We start from the raw sequence: 21,665 nt of genomic DNA, 5'->3' as shown, positions 1-21,665 counted from the left end.
ACATAATATAATGGATTTCAGGTAGTTTCCTCATTTGCAAAGCCACAAAAGTCTTGGTGCCTCCCTAAATTGTTTCATGCCCCTGGGGTTTTCACCTCACCCTTGGTTTCAGTTGGCTTCCTATAACTTTAAGAGTCAACTCACTCTCTATCTCTTCTATAGAGGAAACTGACCTCCTGAGATAGAGGGGACCATTCGCTCCTTTGTGTTTTGCTAGTTCCTGTCTGTCACCTCTTCATAGCACACACTGTACTACATAAGTGGTGTGTGTGTGTGTGTGTGTGTGCACGCGCATGTGCTTGTGTTTGTGTGAATTTATAGAAAGGTCTGGGAGGAGTTCCTTGCCATCTGGTGGGGGAGATAAATACGTAACGTAATAAACATATCATGGCAGTGCAGATTTACATGAGATGTCTAAGGCATCTCATGTGTGACATAATATTCATTGAGTGTGTTATAGACATTCAATAGTTTTTATATTAGGAGATGGTATAATTTAGTGTAGGGAAGGAAAAAGTTTTCCTGTATGTCCTTAGGGTCCCTAGCTGGGTCTGAAAATTAAACTGACAAAGAGATTAGCAGGAGAAAAAGCATACAAATCTGTGTTTAATACAAGTTTTACATGACATGGGAACCTCCATAAGGAAATGAAGACCCAAGGAAACAGTTAGGCCTGGGTATTTGTATGCTAGTTTTAATGAAGACTGAACAGTCATGTAGAAATATGTTAAGATCAGAGAGTATGAGGCAATCTTAGTGAACTGAGGGAAACTTAGCAAGTCCTGCTTCTTAGGATTCTTCTCAGTGTCCCTTTGTCTTCAGAGATAAGAATGCTCCCTTTCTCTAGGTATAGGGAAGGCAACTCTCCTGGTAGAGTTTCATGACCTGTTTCAGAGGAGAAGGGTGGTGGTAGGGGAAAAGGTCAGAATGATCTTGCTTCTACTGTTTTCTCAAACTCCTTCAGTTTAAAATATTCAATATGCCATATTTTGAAGTAGCATGTCCTGAACCCCGTCATCAGTGGAGCATCACTCAAATTGCCCTATTAGAAACTCTTTGAGGTATTAATAGCTGCTTTGTGAGAAAAAGAATTTAGTGGTCAAATTATTGACCTCGAATAAATTCGAGGTTGAATAAAATTACACTTTTTAATGTGTGCTTTAATTTTTTCCCTGCAGTACCTTTCAGAATTCTTAATGTGCTGATGCGCATTATGAATCTCCAAAAGTGAATCCAGTATGCAACATTTTCCAATCATATTTGGCCATGGAATTCTTTCTTCTCTGGGCACCATAGAACACAGCATGGAGATACTTGATTTCCTGGTTGAGAGTGAAATATGGTATCAATGTCATCATATATTAATTGCTTGACTTTCATCACCTCTTTAAGCCTTAGTGTCCTCATCTGCACATGCAGGTAATTCCTATATTTCATATTGTTGACACAATACAAAAAGGTTATAAAATGTCCAGGAGTCCTCTGTAGATGAACAATTACGATTGTTAATAATAATATGTCCAACAGCTGACTGCTCATTGTTAGAACCCTCATCACTTTGCAGAGTACTGGATCTGAAGACTGTTACACATGACCCAGCTTTAGCATGTAGGTGGCCAAAAAAGGCTTCCCTACTACCTGTATCTTTTGCTCTTTAACAGGATCTGAGTCAATATTAGATCAGTCCTCTTCTGGTTATGGTCCTACTACTTATCATCATCTTATGAAAAAAATAAGATAAAGAAGAAGTAAGGTTGAACTAGATAACCTCTAGAGTTCATGCTTTCTAAAATTCTAAGGTGGAACAGAAGTAATTCTCAAGCTGCAACAGATGGAGTTACTGTACTTTCTAACTGGGCTGCTGAGAACAAAAGTCCTTGTCATGCACTACTTTATTTTTTTCACTTAGAAAAGCAACTTTATTCCCATCAGTATTCTTTTTTTTTTTTAAGATTTTATTTATTTATTTGAGAGAGAGAAAGAAAGAGAGAGTGAGAGAGCACAGAGGGTGAGGGAGAAGCAGGCTCCCCACTGAGCAGGGAGCTTGATGCGGGGCTCAATTCCAGGACCCTGGGATCATGACCTGACCTGAAGGCAGATGCTTAACGACTGAGCCACACGGGCACCCCTCCCATCAGTATTCTTGATATAAATGAATTTGACTTTTGTTAACCTGTTATTTTAGACCAGTGTATCTGTATCGATTATTATATATAACTCATAGCACTATATCCTAGAATGTATGCCTGGAAATCATTTTGGTACATCTCCTCCCTGACCTGTATTTATGAGCAAGTGCAGCTGTGAGGTGGTTCTTCGTGTAGGATTAAGAAACACTGCGGTTCTTGAAATAAGCCAGATGTTTTTATTTTCAGAGGAAAAGATGACACGTAGTGAAGTATTTATTTACAACTTCACAAGATTATAAGAAAACTTTCAAGGGACATGGGTCATAGAAACCAAGTGAACACCACAGCTTTCCCAACTTCATAGCCTAGAAGATGTTGCAAAAGACAAAAACCGACCTTGTACTGGCTGTAAATATTTGTAGATTGGGGTTATAATGACCAATAAATTACAGTGAGAGTTACTATCTTGAAGAGAGACTTCCACTTTGACCTTATCTGGTTTCTTTTTTTAAGATTTTTATTTATTTATTTGACAGAGACACAGCGAGAGAGGGAACACAAGCAGGGGGAGTGGGAGAGGGAGAAGCAGGCCTCCCGCAGAGCAGGGCCCGATGCAGGGCTCCATCCCAGGATCCTGATCCCAGGACCCTGGGATCCTGACCTGAGTGGAAGGCAAACGCTTAGCGACTGAGCCACCCAGGCGCCCCCTTATTTGGTTTCTATCCATTTTTTCAACAATATGTCCAGTAATATACACATAAAAAGAGTGGTTTTTAAAAAAACATGTCCTGAAATTAGTGCTTATGCAAACTTCAGGAATACTTTTTGGACAGACTCTCTCAAAACAAAAAACCACTTTTATTTTTTAATTTAAGTACAGTTGACTTACTATATCCTATTAGTTTCAGGTGTAGTCATAGTGATTTGATATTTTTATCCCGGGAAATGACCCCCATGATAAGCCTAGTTACCATCTGTCACCATACAGAGTTATTACAATATTTACTATATTCCCTATGCTGTACATTTTATCTCTGTTACTAATTTATAACTGGAAGTTTGTACCTGTTTAATCCCCTTCACCTATTTCGCCCAAACCCCTCCTGGCTTTGTTACCCAACAGTTTATCTTCTTTTTTTTTTTTCAAGAAGAAATTGGCACTTTATTTTTTATTTTTTTTAATTTTATTATGTTAGTCACCATACAATACATCATTAGTTTTTGATGTAGTGATCCACGATCCATTGTTTTCGTATAACACCCAGTGCTCCATGCAGTACATGCCCTCCTTTTTTTTTTGAAAGATTTTATTTATTTATTTGACAGAGAGAGACACAGCGAGAGAGGGAACACAAGCAGGGGAAGTGGGAGAGGGAGAAGCAGGCTTCCCGCAGAGCAGGGAGCCCGATGCGGGACTCGATCCCAGGACCCTGGGATCATGACCTGAGCCGAGGGCAGTCGCTTAACCGACTGAGCCACCCAGGCGCAGTACGTGCCCTCCTTAATACCCATCACCGGGCCAACCCATCCCCCCTCCCCCCTCCTCTCTAAAACCCTGTTTGTTTCTCAGAGTCCGTAGTCTCTCATGGTTCATCTCTCCCTCCAATTCCCCCCCCCCATTTTTCCCTTCCTTCTCTTAATGTCCTCCATGTTATTCCTTATGTTGCAACAGTTTATCTTCTACATCAAAGAACCGTGTTTTAAAAATCGAAACTGAAAATACTTGTAACTCGTTAGTAATTATTCATTGGAAACACCATATTTGGTATTCCAAACAGTGGTTAGTTTTAAAGAAAATCCCCATTTGAGCAGAGCTTTCTTTTCCTTCCCTTCCTTTTTTCCCTCTTTCTTCTTTTTTTGTTTTAGGAACCCAGACGTTAATCGGAGTGACGGGCCCTCGGGAATCAGGCCGCGCCGGCCTCGGTGACCCGGCGGCCCGCCCAGCCCACGGGGCTCCTGGCCACTCCGGCGGGCGCTCGCTCGGCGCGCCGCCCAACCCGCCTTCCCGGAAGGGCGGGCGCGCTGGGCTCGCCGCGCTGCCTTCCACCGGCGAGGCGGGTGAGTGGACGCCCTGCCGGGGTCCCTGGCTGCCATCCCTGCTCCTAGAGAAGCCCGGGTGGGGAGCGAGGCGCGCTCCGCGGGGCCGCCCGCTGCAAGGCGGGCAGCGCCCCGCGGGCAGCTAGCGGGTCGCTATGGGACGCTGCCGCCGGGGTGGGGGTGGAGGCGGGGGAGAGGCGGGCTGCGTCAGTCGTCCCCCCACCCCATCCCTCCGGCCCTCCTCCCCCCAGCCCCCAGCCGCCGCCTCTGACCTTGTCTTCTTAGAGCGGTTTGCTTAATTTCGGAAATTGAAATGTAAAATGGTTTGTGTTTCCCCACTGTTTCCGTATTGTCTCCCAGGATAGTTCTTAGGGAAACTTGATTCCTTAAGGAGATTTACTCTCCTTGGCAGGTCCAGGGTTTGGCAGCTGTGCTTCACTTTTCGGAATATGCAGGGATTTTCTCAAAAGAGACATCTAAAGGAGAACACGATGTTTTTCTGTCTGTAGAACATGGATACTTTTTTTTTTTTTTCACTATATATGTGTATCACCATTGTATTAATCACCCCCTCCTTTCTTTCAGCCCCTCGTTTTCTTTTTGGGCCAGGCATGCACATGGAAAGATTTCATTCCGTCAGACCTGGCACGAAGGGATATGAGTATAATAGGAAAATAGGTGACAGGTGGGTGGTGGTAATAACAATGACCACCGACTTAGTGGTTTAAAACCACAAAGTTAGGGAAGGCTGGGTGGCTCAGTCGGTTGGGCATCTGCCTTTGGCTGGGGTTGTGATGCTGGGGTCCTGGGAGCAAGTCGCATACTCGGGTCCTTGCTCAGCAGGGAGCCTGCTTCTCCCTCTGCCTGCCGCTCCCCCTGCTTGTGCTCTGTCTCTGATAAATAAATAAAATCTTAAAAACAAGAACGACAACAACAACAACAAACCACAAATTTATTATCTTAACAGTCTGTAGGTTAGAAGTCCAACCTGGATCCCACTGGCCTAAAATCAACTTGTCTACAGGGTTGCCTTCCTTTCTGGAGGCTACTGGGGTGAATCTATTCTCTGTTTGTTTGTTTGTTTTTTCCCCAGCTTCTGTGTGTTGCCCACCTTCCTCTGCTTAGTGCTGCCCTTTCTCCATCTAAAAAGGCAGCAACACTGCATCTCTCTGACCTTTATTCTGTTGTCACACCTCCCTCTGACTCTGCTCTTCTGCTTTCCTCTTTTACTTTTAACGGCCCTTATGATTGTATTGGCCTTATGGATAATTCAGGATGATTTTCATATTAAAGTCAGCTTTAATTCAATCTTAATTCAATCTACAACCTTAATTGTAATCTGACATATTCATAGATTCTGGGGATTAAGAGTGGGTATGTTTGAGAGGGTCATTATTTTGCCTACCATATAATGGCATAAAAGGTAGCCTATTACTGTACATCCCACTCATGCGAAGAAGGAAAGTATCCAGACCCTAAATATACCAAAAAAAAGTTCTGGGAGTATTATGTAGTAGACCATTTATATGAGATAAATAAATTGAGAGTCTTCATTACAAGCTTTTAAGACTATTGATTTTTTTTTAAAGAGTTTATTTATTTATTCATGAGAGACAGAGAGAGAGAGGCAGAGGGAGAAGCAGGCTCCCAAGGAGCAGGGAGCCCGATGTGGGACTCGATCCCAGGACCCTGGGATCATGACCTGAGCCGAAGGCAGATGCTTAACTATCTGAGCCACCCAGGCGCCCAAGAATATTGATTTTTTTTTTTTAAAGCAATAAAAAAATGTTGCCATTTCTGCTTTCTGGAAATGTAATAACAAAACTTCATATGCATGGGATGTCCTGAACAGAACAAATACTAGTCAAGATACCATGCAATTCTGTAAATATTGGGTGTTTTCAGTGTGTGTGCTTATATTATGCTCTGAATGGATGCAAGGAGTGGGCATGGTCCTTCGCCTCAACGTCATGACCATCTAGTCATGGAAGATGACATGGGTACACAAATAATTAAAGCTCTCCAAAAGAGCTAAAAGAGGGAGAAGTAATGTCCTGTAGGGGAATCAGAAAAAGCTTTAAAAACTTGGGGGAAACTTGGGGTAGACGTTGAATAACTGTAGAATTTCATTAAGGTTGGGAGGAGAGGAAGGATGTGACATATTAAGGGACAGGAGGGAGAAGAGGGACCCTTTGAGTGTTTAGTGTGGTTAGGGTACTTAGTCTAGAAGTTGTCTAAATAAGACTAGAAAGTAAGTTTTGGTTAGATTGTGTAAGACCTTGGATGACTATTGGGTGTCGTTGTAAGGACTGTGCAGGTGGTGCAATAGGGAGCTACTGATGTATTTTGAAACCATCTCAAACTTACAGAAAAGTTGCAAGTACAATAAAAACAGCTTCTGTTTTTCCTGAATTATTTGAGAATAAGATTCTAACTTCAAAACCCATTACCCTGGAATTCTTGAATATATATTTCCTAGAAAAAAGGTATTCTCTACATAACTAAAATTCAGTAATGAAAATCAGGAAATTATATTGATACATTACTGCCATCTAATCCTTGGATCCAATTCACATTTTGACAGTTGTGCCAATGATATCCTATATAGCAAAATGACCCAATTCAGAGTCATGCATTGCATTTAATTGTGATGTCCCTTTAGTCTCCTGTCTGGAAGAGTTTCTCAGCCTTTCCTTGGCTTTCGTGAACTTAACACTTTTGAAGAGTACAGGCCAGTTTGTCTAATGTTTCCTCATGCTGAGATTCAGATTATGTATCTTTGGCAAGAATATCATAGAAGTCGTGCTGTGTTCTAAGTGCACTCTATCAGATGGCAGATGATTTTGACTTATCTCATTATTTACTTTGATTATTTTATTATGGTGGCGTCTGCCTGCCTTCTTCAATGTAAAGCTACTTTTCCCCCTTTGAAATTAGTAAGTATTTTGTGGGGAAGTATTTTGAAACTAACTACATGGTCCTTTTCTCACCAAAATTTCAATTTGTGTATGTATGTATGTATGTCAGTATGGACTCATAGTTTTTTATTTTCCTCAGTGGATTTAATCATTACCATCATTTTTTTTATGCTTAATTTATTCTTAGACTTGGCTAGTGAGAACCTCCTCAGGCTGGATTCTGTGTTTTGTTTTGTTTTGTTTTGTTTAACATGCTCTCATCATTTACTGAGCATTTTCTTGCTTTCTGGCACTATAAGGTGCTTATTTTGTATTTTTCTTGTCCCAGTCCTGGAATCAACCATTTCTCTGAAAAGCCTTGGTTCCTTGTAAGGGAAAACGGTATTAGAAACCAAATTCTGGGCGCTAGGTGTGCTCATTGCTTCTAGGCCCTCTGAGAAGACAGAGCTAGGGAATATATATACAGATAGATATAGGTATGTATATATGTGAGCACACACACACATCTATATTTATATCTCTGTATCTTTCTCTCATTCTATTGGAAATCATGAGATTATACTGATAGTTCCAGTTCCAACCCACAGCATTCATTCTAGTTTTCTGTCTTTCTATATTTATAATTAACTTACTTGGCAATGAACAACCTGGTTTCTTTTATCCTCTGCATATTTACTTACTTGAAAATCCCCTTCATGTACCTTTGGCCACTGGAAGCTCTCCAGGCTTATCTTGTATATTTCCTGGCCCATGGATAGAATCAGCCATTGCTCCAGGGAATCCTGGTTCCTTTTATTGGACGATAGATTAGAAACCAAGATCTAGATGCTATATGATCCCCTCTATTTGTGGACACTGCTTGTGTTCACACTAATTTTTTGCCAGTCTTCTATTTTTTTTAAGGAGAAATAAATTTTTTTCCTATTTCTTCTACAGGATTAGTGAGAATTTAGCTACTTGAAATTTTAGAGGATTATATCACAAACTGGTTATTAATGTGCTTCTAAAGCAATAAAAACAGTTATGATATTCCTTGTCTCATTTTTGATCTGGGACCTCTCCATCTCAGTAAATTCATACGCAGGCAAATGTCCTTTACTGTTTTTGTGCCATGGATTCCTTCCCAGTCTGATAAAGCTCATGGGCCTTTAAAAGAAAAGTTTTTAAATGTATAAAATAAAATATGTAGAATTACAAAGGAAACCAATTATATTAAAATATGATTATCAAAATATTAAAAAAGCAAATTTTTGATACAGTAATATATATCAATATGTTACAGTATAAGACCTAGTAGTGAGTTTAATAACGACCATAATTTTTTTTAAAGATTTTATTTATTTATTTGACAGAGAGAGACACTGCGAGAGAGGGAACACAAGCAGGGTGAATGGGAGAGGGAGAAGCAGGCTTCCTGCTGAGCAGAGAGCCTGACAACATGGGGCTCAATCCCAGGACCCTGGGATCATGACCTGAGCTAAAGGCAGACGCTTAACAACTGAGCCACCCAGGCACCCCAGTAACTACCATAATTTTGAAGGAAGGTTTTACACAAAAAAAATTTCAGGATATCTGCAATAGTTAAAACATTTTATGAAAATATTTGTGCCATATTGGGAACTTTTGCAAATGCTATGTGGCTTGTTGCCTATATTTATATTTGAAGAGAATGCTAAGTTTCAATCAGAGATTATTAGAAGTAAAGGTGTAATTTTTTTCCTATTCAGGTGTATGGACTAGGGAGGATTTGTGAAAACTCCAGATAAGAACTGGGTACATGTAGGGACTCCTGGGTGGCTCAGTTGGTTAAGCATCTGACTTGATTTCGGCCTGGGTCTTGAGCTCAGGTTCGTGGGTTTGAGCCCCGCATTGGGCTCCATGCTGGGTGTGGAGCCTACTTAAAAAAATTTAAAAAGAACTACTCTATGTGTAGAGGAGTTTGGGGAGGACTTTTTACTCCATTTACATTTGGGAAATAAATAGGGAGAATTGGATGTTTAAATCAAAACCTTTGAAAAGTCCAAAATAGTAATCTTTTAAAATGGGGCACCATAATATGATTAAGATGTGAACCTCAAAGGAATGTTAATACCTATCATTTTCTATTACTGTGTTGAAAAGCAAACAATCTTTAGAACCCTTTTATATATTTGTAGGTGTGAAAGTTATTTGAAATACAGACTCTGTTCAAATATAAGCCACATGATAATAAAGACTTTGATGATAGGAAAAAAGATACAGCAAAGAAGAGATGTTTCTTTTTCTGTAAAAGGGTAAAAGTTTTTTCTTTTTTCTTGAATTTGTGTATATGTACTATTTTTAAAAATACTTATTTTTTTGTAATAATTAGGTAATCATGGCAGCTGATGAAGATAACAAAAAAGTTCTTAAGGAGCCTTGGTCAGATGAAGGATTTATGAAAGATGAACAAAGAGAGGTAAAAATTACTGGGTCCTATTAAAAATTAATTTATATCTATTAGTTTTACAGTGAGGCATGTTTTATATGTTTTTGCCCAACATTACTTTGAATTTGGGAAGATTTTAAGGTTTTCAAAAATTTTTTCTTCCATTATTCAAGCCTTACAAAAAGAATCATATTTCTGTTCTTTCTTTTACAAGGCTTCAACATTAGCTGTTTTTTCCTTCCCTCCGTCCTTTCTTTGATTTACACCTAGAAATTAAAAACTTAGTTAGCAATTATCTGATCAGACCCAAGAGGGAATGGAGGCTCAGGTAGCTTAAGCCACTTACCCAGGGCCATATGCCTGGCATGTCAAGGCAGCTGTACTGTGGGAATCACAGCAAAAACATTTTTTGATTGCCCCCAAGTAACATATTCCACAATTACGTGCAATTTATTTATTTATTTTTTAAAGATATATTTATTTATTTTAGAGAGAGAGAGAGCACACACAAGCATGAGCTGGGTGGGGGTGGTAGGGGCAGAGGGAGAGAGAGAAAGAGAGAGAGTCCCAAGGTGACTCCACACTGAGCGCAGAGTCTGACACAGAGCTCAATCTCATGACCTTGAGACCATGACCTGAGCTGAAACCAAGAGTCAGATGCTCCAGCGACTGCCACCCAGGCTCCCCTACAGTGCAACGTAAAAATCATATTGTTGTCACAAATAACCAGGAAAGGAGTTGATAAGATTGAGGTCTGGCTCTCAGTCCTTGCTCTACTACAAAAATTTCTGTGACTCTGCTTTAGTGTGAAAGGTAGTTTCCCTGCTTGTATAAAGGAGATAATAAAACGTATCAGAGGTAGGACAATCAACAGGTGATGATATCTTTCTTTGCCTTTATCAGGGTGATAGAAATTTAGCTTCTTCAATTTGTTTAGAAAAATGAGGTCAGAGGCTGGGGGAATTTTTTGGTGTTGTTTGATTTTTTTTTAGAGATTAATTGATGAAATTGCAAAGGAAAATATTCAGTTAAAGGAGGAGATCCAAAGGCTTGAAGCTGAGTTACAAGAGGCCACCATAAACTCCCAGGTACTTCCTTAATTATTTTATATATCACATTTTTAACTGACACCATTTTTCAGAAAAATCAATATGGTTATACAAAATTCACTTTTAAAACATTGTGGTCATGGATGGCACCACTGTTTGTAATAGCCCCAACAACTCAACTGTCCCTCCGTAGTAGAATGAATTATTAATTTGGGGTGTATTCACACAATGGAATACTACACAGCAATGAGAATGAACAGACTACAACTATATGCAGCCACATGGATGAATTTCATAGATACAATGTTGAGCCAAAAAAAATAAAAGAGGGCACACCATATGCTTGCATTTAAATAAAGCACAAAAGTAGGGTGTTAGAAGTTAGCATCCTCGTTACCCTTGGAGGCAGATAGAAACTGGAAGGGAGCTCAAGGAGGCATCTGGGATGTTGGTCATGTTCTGTTTATTGATCAGGATTCTGGTCACATATGTGTGATCACTTAGTAGAATTTCATCTGGCTGTACATTTCTGATAATACAGTTTTTAAATTTATGTTTATTTATTTATTTATTTATTTTAAATATTTTATTTATTTATTTGACAGAGACAAAGCGAGAGAAGGAACACAAACAAGGGGAGTGGGAGAGGGAAAAGCAGGCTTCCGCAGAGCAGGGAGCCCGATGCGGGGCTCAATCCCAGGATCCTGATCCCAGGACCCTGGGATCGTGACCTGAGCCGAAGGCAGACGCTTAACGACTGAGCCACCCAGGCGCCCCTATATTTTTATTTTTTATGTGTGTATGTTAATGTAAAAACAAAAAAAAAAATGATGGTCGTTATCAGTCACTTTTGGATCAAATTCTTGGTCTTCTCACTAAGTTCCTTTATTTCTCTTCTCATCCAAGTAATTTAAATGAATTTCACAGTTTAAAACAATTGGATATATATCTACACCATTTAAGTTCTCTCCTAAATTTTCCTGTATTTGAGTTAGATATAACTTTCACCCCTTTCTTCTTCATAACAACTCATATTGTTAAAAAAAAAACTCTGTCTTTAAACAATTTAAGTGCTTAAAACATTGTCACTTTTTGTTTCTGAAATGGGGGGTAGGATGTTGAATATCAGGAAGTGGAGTTCCCCATGTTGATGGGACTTAGCGAACACTCTGTTACGGTTCTGGTTACTTCTCAGACTGGAGAGGAATCACTTAGTCCTACAACTCAAAGGTCCTTGGGAACCCAGCCAGCTCAGCTGATCCAATTTACAGAGGACTGAAACTGTGGTCTAGAGAGCATAGGTGAGTTGCTCCTGTCCCAGTGTGCCCAAGACCAGAATTAGGCACTCTCATCTAAAAGCTCTCGACTTTTCAGCATTATGTTGGGTATTTCCACATTATTGGGAAACACTCTGCCTTTTCTCAGACACTGCCAATTGTTTTGAAATTGGACTTATGGTAATCAGAAATTCTGTGGAGGTTATGTGTGAAGATATAGAACAAATGTGAGATTAGGTCAGATAACTCATTGAATATTTCTAACCCCTTTGTGATAACACAAACATTTTCTTTCAGCATGTAAAATAATTATGGGAAATAGAAATGCAAACAACATTTTCATCTGTGCATTTATGTACAGTTGTATATGCCTGTTAATCCCAATGATTTTAAACAGATAAGTATAGCCAGTAACTTTATCCTTCAGATTATGAATTTTGTTGATAGTGTCCCTTACATTTTTATAAACCTAAGTTTGATAATGGTTAAAAAGTTGATGGGCAGGTGTTGGGAAGGGGGAATTTAAATTTGATAAATGTTAAATGATATGATTCAGGAGTTTTTCTTTTTGGATAAAATTATCTGGATTTGCTATCAGAATAAACATGGTATATACTCAACTAATTTATACTGCTTTGTAGTGAGAGTGAATGTACTGTCTAATGATTCCCTTGTAAGATAGCCTATTTTTGGTACAGTTGTTTAAAAGGTACGTATCTGTAGGAGTGATGTAGGCTTTAGAATCGAACACCATACAATATTGGCTAGTTTAAACATTGATTAGAAAAAGTGAGAGAGGGGCGCCTGGGTGGCTCAGTTGGTTAAGCGACTGCCTTCGGCTCAGGTCATGATCCTGGAGTCCCGGGATCGAGTCCCACATCGGGCTCCCTGCTCAGCAGGGAGTCTGCTTCTCCCTCTGACCCTCCCCCCTCTCATGCTGTATCTCATTCTCTCAAATAAATAAATAAAATCTTTAAAAAAAAAAAGAAAAAAAAAGAAAAAGTGAGAGAGGGGGCACCTGGGTGGCTCAGTCGTTAAGCGTCTGCCTTCGACTCAGGTCATGATCCCAGGGTCCTGGGATCGAGCCCCGCATCGGGCTCCCTGCTCCGCAGGAAGCCTGCTTCTCCCTCTCCCACTCCCCCTGCTTGTGTTCCTTCTCTCCCTGTGTCTCTCTCTGTCAAATAAATAAATAATCTTAAAAAAAAAAAAAAGAAAAAGTGAGAGATTATATATTTACAGTTTATCTGGGAAATAATATTAAAGGATCAGCATCTGATTACATTACTGAGTACTTACCTAGGAAGAAGTAATTACTAAAGATATTAAATAAGACCATACTCGGTGTTCAGAGGGATTCTGAAATCAGTGGAGAATAAATTATTGGATGATCAAATCACATTATCACAAGAAGGGCTTAAGTTATTTCTTGTCTTGATTTTAATCAAACATTTCTGTTTAAATTAGATTAAAGAGAATATTCCTGAAACAAAGGTGAAATTCACATCTTTAGAGAATCCTGAGAATGACAGCCAGTTTTTAAATATCTCCTGTTCATTTCAAGTGAGCTCGCAAGTTCCTTATGAGCTACAGAAAGGACAAGCTCTTATCACCTTTGAAAAAGAAGAAGGTATGAATAATGTTCAAAAATTTGACCATGTTACTTTTGGAAAGCACTGAGACTTTCAAAGAACTTTCTTAGATATTTGGCTATTGCTTTACAATTTTTATATCTGTCATCTCATCTCATCTCATAGTGACACCCTGGGTCAGATAGGATTATCCCCATTTTATGATGAGAAAACTGAGACATTAAGTGCCTTGAATAAGATCACTTGTTCAGAACATGACGACTCTGGGACTCAAGCCCAGGTGTTATGATAGCTAATACCAGCGTCTTTCTTCTTTCTACTCCACCTGCTACCTCCAAATGATACTAGTAATAATGTCTTAAGCTAGTAGAGCTCTACACAGTTCTCAGACAGTTCTCTCAGACATCTCATTTTATACTCACATGACTCTGAAAGCAATATGATAGGAGAATTGTGGTTTATGTCTTATTACTAAGAAAACAGATTCTCGGGTGTTTAAGTGATTTACCTAAGGGTACATGACCAGTGAATGGAAAGAGCCCAAGAGTCAGAGATTTGGGAATGGGACCTGATGTTTGCTAAGTCTAACATGGTATAGGACCCTGTTCAGAGCTGGGGGCACGTTAGGACAATCTGGCCTTCAGTGCCAGCTTAGCCCATTTCTAGGTGTGGATTTGGGTTGGGTTCTTTCTAAATCTCAGATTTTTATGACAGGCTTTGTGGTAGTCCCTACCTCTTGCGTTTGGGTTGAGTGTTAAATGAGAAATGCTGGTACAATACTTAGCATGGTGTCTGACACATAATCAACACTTAAAAAACGTTAGCTGTCATTATTGCTACCCATTAGGAATTTTCCAGATAAGGAAACTGAAACTTAAAGAAGATAAAGAACTTGCTCAAGGTCCATACAGTTAAAAATTGCAAAACTGAGAGCCAAACCCCTGAGCACCCATGTGCCTTGTACTGGACCAACAGTACTTGGAGCAGACCACTCTTCCAGGCCTTCAGTCTTATATATGTCTAGTTTTGGGGTGGGACCAGATGGTCTTAAGCCCTTCTGGTGCTCAGATTCTGAGAATCTAGGATTATAACTTGTATCTCCTTACACCTGGTCTATCACTATAGCCTGAAAATAAATATTAGAAAGAAAGGCATTCTAGCAGGTCAGCATATGCACATACTGTTGGTTCACCATGGGTCCACCCTGGATCTACCCTTGAGCTGAGGGTAGAGGAGGAGGCCAGGAGCCCTGTGTGTGTTGGCAGTTGGCAATGGTAATGGGGATACAACCAAAAGACAGAAGCGAGGATTTGGGAGGCTTCTGCTCAGCAATTACCCGGGAATGCTGGGACCAGGGTTGTCTTCAGAAACAGCTGCATCGCTGCTTCCATTCTGGGCATGGCTCTGAGGTCTTGCTCTCCTGGGACAACTTTGGGCTTATACACAATTAAACAGAAGTTGGCTTTTGATAGAGTCACAAAAGTTGAAATGCAAGTGGTCCTCTCAGCTGCATCAGATCACCAGATGTTGGAGGTTTGGGTGGGGGGGTGTGGGAGGGAAAGGGCAGAGTATTACTTAATTGACATTTTCTGTTATTGTTGCTTGCTGTCATTAATTTAAAAAAAAGTTGATATTCAAGTTATCGAGTCATATCATGGTACAATGAGTGTGAATTCCCACATGACAACGCCCTGCCTTTTAGCCTGTTTCTCTCTTCCTTCAGCTGTGATGTGTGTGCTGTCTGGTTGTCATAAACACATGTGAGATTTATTTATTTTTTAATTTTTTTTAAAGATTTTATTTATTTATTTGACAGAGAGAGACACAGCAAGCGAGAGAGGGAACACAAGCAGGGGGAGTGGGAGAGGGAGAAGCAGGCTTCCTGCTGAGCAGAGAGCCTGACAACATGGGGCTCGATCCCTGGACCCCGGGATCATGACCTGAGCCGAAGGCAGACGCTTAACGACTGAGCCACCCAGGCGCCCCCACATGTGAGATTTATAAGACCAGAGTGGGCATCTCTTATCTTTATGACAAATTAGAGTAAGCGGCTCTGTATTAACAACTGAAGTGTTATAAACTCTCATGTCACACAATTAAAAATAAATGCACCACCCACATGCATTTTAAACTGAAATATAATTGCTATCTGGAGTTTTAATGATTTTTGGCATAATTACATTACTGAGCCTCTCCCATTTGCACAAATAAATTAGATTTGGTAGTTTTGTGATTGGCATAGGCTATCATCTTTTTAATAAAGTGATCTCAAGAGCATTTTAGCAAAAGTAGAATTCCTCATTAAATACAGCAAAAAAATAAAGACTCACACTTTGATATTCAAACCTATGTGGTATTTAATATGTCATTCTTAGGAAAGACGAAAATGAGTATTTCTTTGGTGTTTATAACATTAAAGAGAAGTGACAAATGATAAATAAGATTGTCAGAATGCCACTGACCCATACAACTTTTTCCTACTTACTCAACATGGGAGAAGTTTCTGGCTGTACTTCAACTAATATACTAAGGGAATTCTCTCATCATTCTGTTAACAGGGGAATTCTAAAGGGTGTGTGGCTGTGCTGAAGTAATATATGAATTTCTGAAGGATCACCAGGCTTCTCTCTTAAGGGATGAATCTAGAACTTGATGAGACTTTCTACACTATAGTTTTTTTTCCAGTTTTACTGAGAAATAATTGACGCGTGTCACTAAGTTTAAGGTATATGGCATGACGGTTTGATTACGTATATTGTGAAACAGGGACCACGGCAAGTAGAGCCAAAATCCATCTTCTCATATGGGTACAATAAACAGGACTCCCCCAGAGTCAACCAAAAGGAAAAAAAATGAAAAGGAAAAAACTTTTTTTTTGCTGTAATGAGAACGCTTAGGATCCTACTCCTCTTAACAATTTTCCTGTATATCACACAGGATGTTGTACGTTACAATCCTGGTACTTATTTACCTTATAACTGGAAGTTTGTACCTTTTGGCTACTTCGTAATTTTTGCTGATTTTGACATTTTTGTATTTTATAAGACCATTTTGACATTTTTGACATTAATATATTTATTTGCCACTTTGGTGGCAAGACCAATAACACTCGGAAGTCCTAGGAAATTTTTAAAAATTAGATCCTTCATTAAAGAAAATTTAAAATATTTAGGATAATTTGTTCTTAAACCCAAAGTGAAAACATTTATTAAAATATTGGCAATTAATACTCCCAAATTATTTTTCAGTTGCCCAAAACATCATCAGGATGGGGAAGCATTATGTGAAGATAAAGGATGTAGATGTGGAGGTTTTGGCCAAGCCAGTTCCATTAAATTCAGGAGTCAGATTCCAGGTAACATGCTGATTATAGCTTTTTAGAATTCTGTGAGGTGTCACTTGTCTCACCCCTATTGTTGAATATGAAATGATTTCCCAGGTTCATGAAGAATACTCTACAGTGAAGATCAATGTTACTGACATTCCTGATGGATTGCCTGAAGATCAGATGAGGGACAAGCTAGAACTGAGCTTTTCTAAGTCCATAAACGGAGGCGGGGAAGTGCGATGCGTGCAGTATGATAAGCAGTCCCGGAGTGCCGTGATCACATTTGTGGAAACTGGAGGTATTTGCCCATTTAGGCAGTTAAAAAACACTTTACCATTTAAATTATGTTCTGCCATTTCTTTTCTTTTAGATTTTTATTTACTTATTTGACAGAGAGAGAGAGAGCAAGAGAGCGCACAAACAGGGGGGAGGAGGAGAGGGAGAAGCAGGCTTCCCATGAGCAGGGAGTCTTGACTCGGGGCTCGATCCCAGGACCCTGGGATCATGACCTGGGCCGAAGGCAGACACTGAACAACTGAGCCACTCAGGCACCCTTTTTCTTTTAAAGACTTACTTACTTACTTATTTATTTATTTATCTATTAAAGCTTTTATTTATTTGACAAAGAGAAACACAGTGAGAGAGGGAACACAAGCAGGGGGAGTGGGAGAGTGAGAAGCAGGCTTCGCAAGGAGCAGGGAGCCCGATGCGGGGCTCGATCCCAGGACCCTGGGATCATGACCTGAGCTGAAGGCAGACACTGAACTGATTAAGCCACCCAGGTGTCCCTATAGGTATAGTATTCTAATCATAATTTCCAGTTATACTTCTTGAGCAACTGGGAAACTCGCAGTTTTGTTAGGATGATGGGGGGCGGGTTACTTTTTGCAGATGGTTATTTTGCATTTTCTGTAGCTCAAGATAGATCTGTCTGAGGACATCACAGCTCTCTGCACTGATTACAGTGGATAGTTCAAGACAGAAAAATCTATTAAACCCCATTATTGTTGGGTCTTGTATTTTTCAAAATTATGTACTGTGAAGTGGAGTGTAGAATTTTTAAAAACACTCAGTTCACTGTTTACTGTGATGTTCTGTTTGAAGAAAGTTTTAACTTTGGTTGAAAATGTCTATGTTATAAAAAAGAAAATAATTTAAAAAAAATTTACTTCTAGTTGCTGACAAGATTTTGAAAAAGAAAGACTATCCGCTTTATATAAATCAAAACTGCTATAGAGTTACTGTTTCTCCATACACAGAAACACACTTGAAAAATTTTCAGGTAAAGTCATCTCTTTTCCTTCATTTTGGGAACTTACAGCTCAACCCCACCCCACAAAAAATAAAGAAAAAGTTGTGAGTCTGTTCCTGTTGAATCTTATTAGTGAGCAATCTCAAAAAATAGTTTCTTCATATCTGCTTGGTGCAAAATAAGTTTGTCTTTTAAAAAAAATACTTTAATGCAAAACTGTACCTTATTTAATTTCTTACATACTTTGTAAAACCTGAAATTACTCAGGTAATGGTATAATATTTTTATTTGTGGAGACATAGCTACATTTCTCTTATGTGTCTACTATCCTTGGGCATTAAAAAGAATTCTTCCCGCTCATTTTCTCTGAACTCATTATCTTTACCCCAGACCTATTCCTTTTTTTCTATTCCTACTTAGGTATTAAGTGGCACCCCCATCTACGTAGTTCACCATCCTGAAAGCTACAACTCATGCTGAATTCTTCATTTTGCTTCACCTCCCACATTCATCTGGTCACTCAGTCTTGTCACTGGCCCCTCTGGCTACCTCTCTCACTGGTCTTTCTGTCCATAGAGATGCCCGTCTTTCCGCTATTCATCATAATGCCACCAGAGTTATCTTTCTGAAATTCAGATCTGACTCGGATATTCTCTTGTGTGAAACATCTTGCTGAGGCTCCTGGTGTCTTCTAAGATAAGGTCCAAGATATGAAGCAGAGCTTTATAAGTCTAAAGTTTTGCAATTCAAAGCTCTTAGAAAATTTTCTATTTATCTTTTTAATTTTCCCTTTTAGGTATTTTCGGGAATATCGGAGAGGACGGTGCTTCTGACTGGAATGGAAGATCTTCAGATGATGGATGAAGAACTTTTACAGGATTTAGTTAACATTCACTTTCAACGGAAGGCGAACGGAGGTGGAGAGGTGGAAGTGGTCAAATGTTCTCTAGGTCAACCTTACATGACGTACTTTGAAGAAGAGAGGAATGGAATGGTCTGAATATTAGAGCCTCTGAGCCCAAATCACTGTCAGTTTGACAAAAATGAATATCCTTTTTCCTTTAAAGAATGAAGACTTTAATTCTTTAGTGGCCATTTATTCTTATATACAAAATATATTTCCTTGTTTTTGAATTGTTCTTTGTTTCAAACTCTGCTGCATGCTTATAAATGCAGTAAGTGCACTGCATTAAAAACAGTTTTATTTGTTCATAAATTATGTGGCTTGGTGCCATGTCCATTGAAATCAACCATAAGTGATGCAATTGTCCCCCTGCTGTGTTGGCTCCTTTGGTTATGAGCATGTGGGCCAATTCTCTTTTGGCCCCAAGTCCACCAATATGCAGACTTGACTCCTCACATTTCCCAAAAGAAATGTTACATTCAGCTGTTTGTGATTTCTGTAGACTTTGACTTTCAAGGGACTTCAAGAGCAATCATTTCCCACTTTCCCATTATAGCATTTTCCTCCACAGCCCCATAGGTATTTTTCAGAGCTGAGTGTGGTCTTTTTACTTAAAATTTTCTTCACCCAGAGTGCCAAGTGTCCCGATTCTTTCCAAAACATCTTCTCCAAATAGAACTTGTAAAGACCATAATTTTCTTTCTTTTACACTTAAGATGGAAAGAATGTTTAACAGAATGACATCCTTGGAATAAAGGGAGAAGTAAATGCAAAGCTAGTGGCTCATCACTCGTCAGGCTAGATGCTGAGGAACCCCTGAGGCTGAAAGCGGAGGAGCTACCCTGTAGGGGCTTACGTTTTAGTTTGAGAGACGCCCAGTCCATTAGCATCCCACTGGTTTTAAGTTGTAGAAACTAAACAGTGAGAGGTGAGGTTCCTGTTCAGAGGAGGTAAAATTCTCTTTGGTAAAGAACGTTGGAACAGGGGCGCCTGGGAGGCTCAGTCGTTAGCGTCTGCCTTCAGCTCAGGTCATGATCCCAGGGTCCTGGGATGGAGCCCCACATCGGGCTCCCTGCTCTGTGGGAGGCCTGCTTCTCCCTCTCCCATTCCCACTCCCCCTGCTTGTGTTCCCTCTCTCGCTGTCTCTCTCCCTCTGTCAAATAAATAAATAAAATCTTTAAAAAAAAAACAAACGTTGGAACAGCGTTTATCCTATACGGTGTGTTCCATAAAGAGTCAACAGCAGAGGTAAATTCATATTAAAATGCTAGCAGAAATGAAATGCTTTAGAAAAGATTCTAAACCTAAACCTACCCAGTGCTGCCTGCCATCTAAAATAAAGGGAAAGTTAAAAAAAAAACCCAAAAAACAACTTGGTTCACTTCTGATTATTTATTTTTAGATTTTAAAGTTGTTATGCTACCGTTAGAAGTACTTGTTGCATTCACATTTCTCTTTAGAACGAGAGATGGTGCCTAAAAACTGGGCAATGTATAATAACTCTTCATTTTCACTGTTTTAGGGAAAAAAATCATATGTCAGTTGTTCTTTGGGAATGGCAAGATTATTTCAAGCCCCTCAAAAGATTAAGAAAAATTTAAAGAACCTATTTAATTTTGATTGGTACAGCTTCACTGACATGGAAGGCGTCATTTTTAGTCGGTGGCAGACTGCCAATCAGGAAGAATTTTTTCCTAACATTTGGGACAAGGTTTGAAATAGTCACTTTTGTTTCCTCTGGGGGCCTTCTTCAGGCCGTAAAATAGATAATCTCATTCAATTCTAAATATACACAATGGTTTTTTTAATAAATACTACTTATTGTAGGAAATGAGACTTTTCCCTCAGGCTCCTTTCACCATTCCGCCCGTGTGTGATCTGGCGAGGTCTCAGAAATCAAGCACTGGCTACCCTGCTTATTTCTAGAGTTTTAGAGATTTTGTAGGAGCAAAGTTGCCTTTGAAAATTTACCAGAAGATACTGTGTTGACTACTGCATATTAAGTTCGAAAGCCTAGACACTGTCAGCCTGTAAGTCAGGAAAGATGAATATGTAGAATCACAAGTCCCTCTTGCCCTTTGTGGACTTATCAGTCAAGATAGCCTAGGCTGAAACTGTAATGACAACCTCCTGAATCTCAGGGGCCTAACAAAACAAAAGTTTAATTCTCATTCATGTTGAATGTCCAACACAGGTTGGGAGGGGAGTCTTTTTGTCCTAATCACTTAAGGCCCCATCTTGAGACACACTTCCAGAAACATGGAGGTGCGGGAAAATGAAGTCTGCAGAGTTTTGCACCAGGAATTAAATGCTGTAATTTAGAAGTGACGATGTCTTTTGTCTCACATCTCATTGGCCAGAAATAGTCATCTGACCTCATTTAAACAAAAAGGGACTGGAAAATTCGGTCTTGTAAAAATGAGGAGAACCAGATACAGTTGAGCCAGAATATTAATGAATGTAGTCTTTCCTGTCTTACTGATCATCAATATTTGGATCACTCTTCTTCATACGCAAAACACACACTCACCCATACCCTAGTGTGGAAAAACCAAAAGTTCCATTAAGTCGTGGTATCAAACTCAAAGTGCGTGAACTCTAGGTGGTACGTGGTAGTTTCTATAACAAGTCTGAATGTTACTCCCCTTTATCCAGAGACCCCCACCCCATGGTAGATAGTAGTGGAACTGGAACAAGAGAACAGCAATAAACTTGAATTTGGAAAAGGGGATGAATGGGGGACGTGTATTCTGGGCCAAAGCCATTCTGAAATCT

General features: G+C 39.6%; 1 protein-coding gene across 1 annotated transcript; it reads left to right on the top strand.

Annotated features, from left to right (window-relative positions):
* Positions 1–4,143: 4,143 nt before the first annotated feature.
* NMI (N-myc and STAT interactor) lies at positions 4,144–19,937 on the top strand. Its single transcript, XM_021703033.1, has 8 exons — positions 4,144–4,187; positions 9,435–9,521; positions 10,484–10,579; positions 13,282–13,444; positions 16,655–16,761; positions 16,846–17,032; positions 17,910–18,016; positions 18,783–19,937. The coding sequence occupies exons 2-8, from the start codon at positions 9,441–9,443 to the stop codon at positions 18,984–18,986; spliced, it is 945 nt and encodes a 314-aa protein (XP_021558708.1). The 5' UTR covers positions 4,144–4,187; positions 9,435–9,440; the 3' UTR covers positions 18,987–19,937.
* Positions 19,938–21,665: the final 1,728 nt, after the last annotated feature.

The sequence above is a fragment of the Neomonachus schauinslandi genome, chromosome 3 (assembly GCF_002201575.2).
Source record: "Neomonachus schauinslandi chromosome 3, ASM220157v2, whole genome shotgun sequence".
Classification (NCBI taxonomy): Eukaryota; Metazoa; Chordata; class Mammalia; order Carnivora; family Phocidae; genus Neomonachus; species Neomonachus schauinslandi.
The sequence above is the reverse complement of the archived record's forward strand: the minus strand, read 5'-3'. Positions and strand labels throughout refer to the sequence as shown.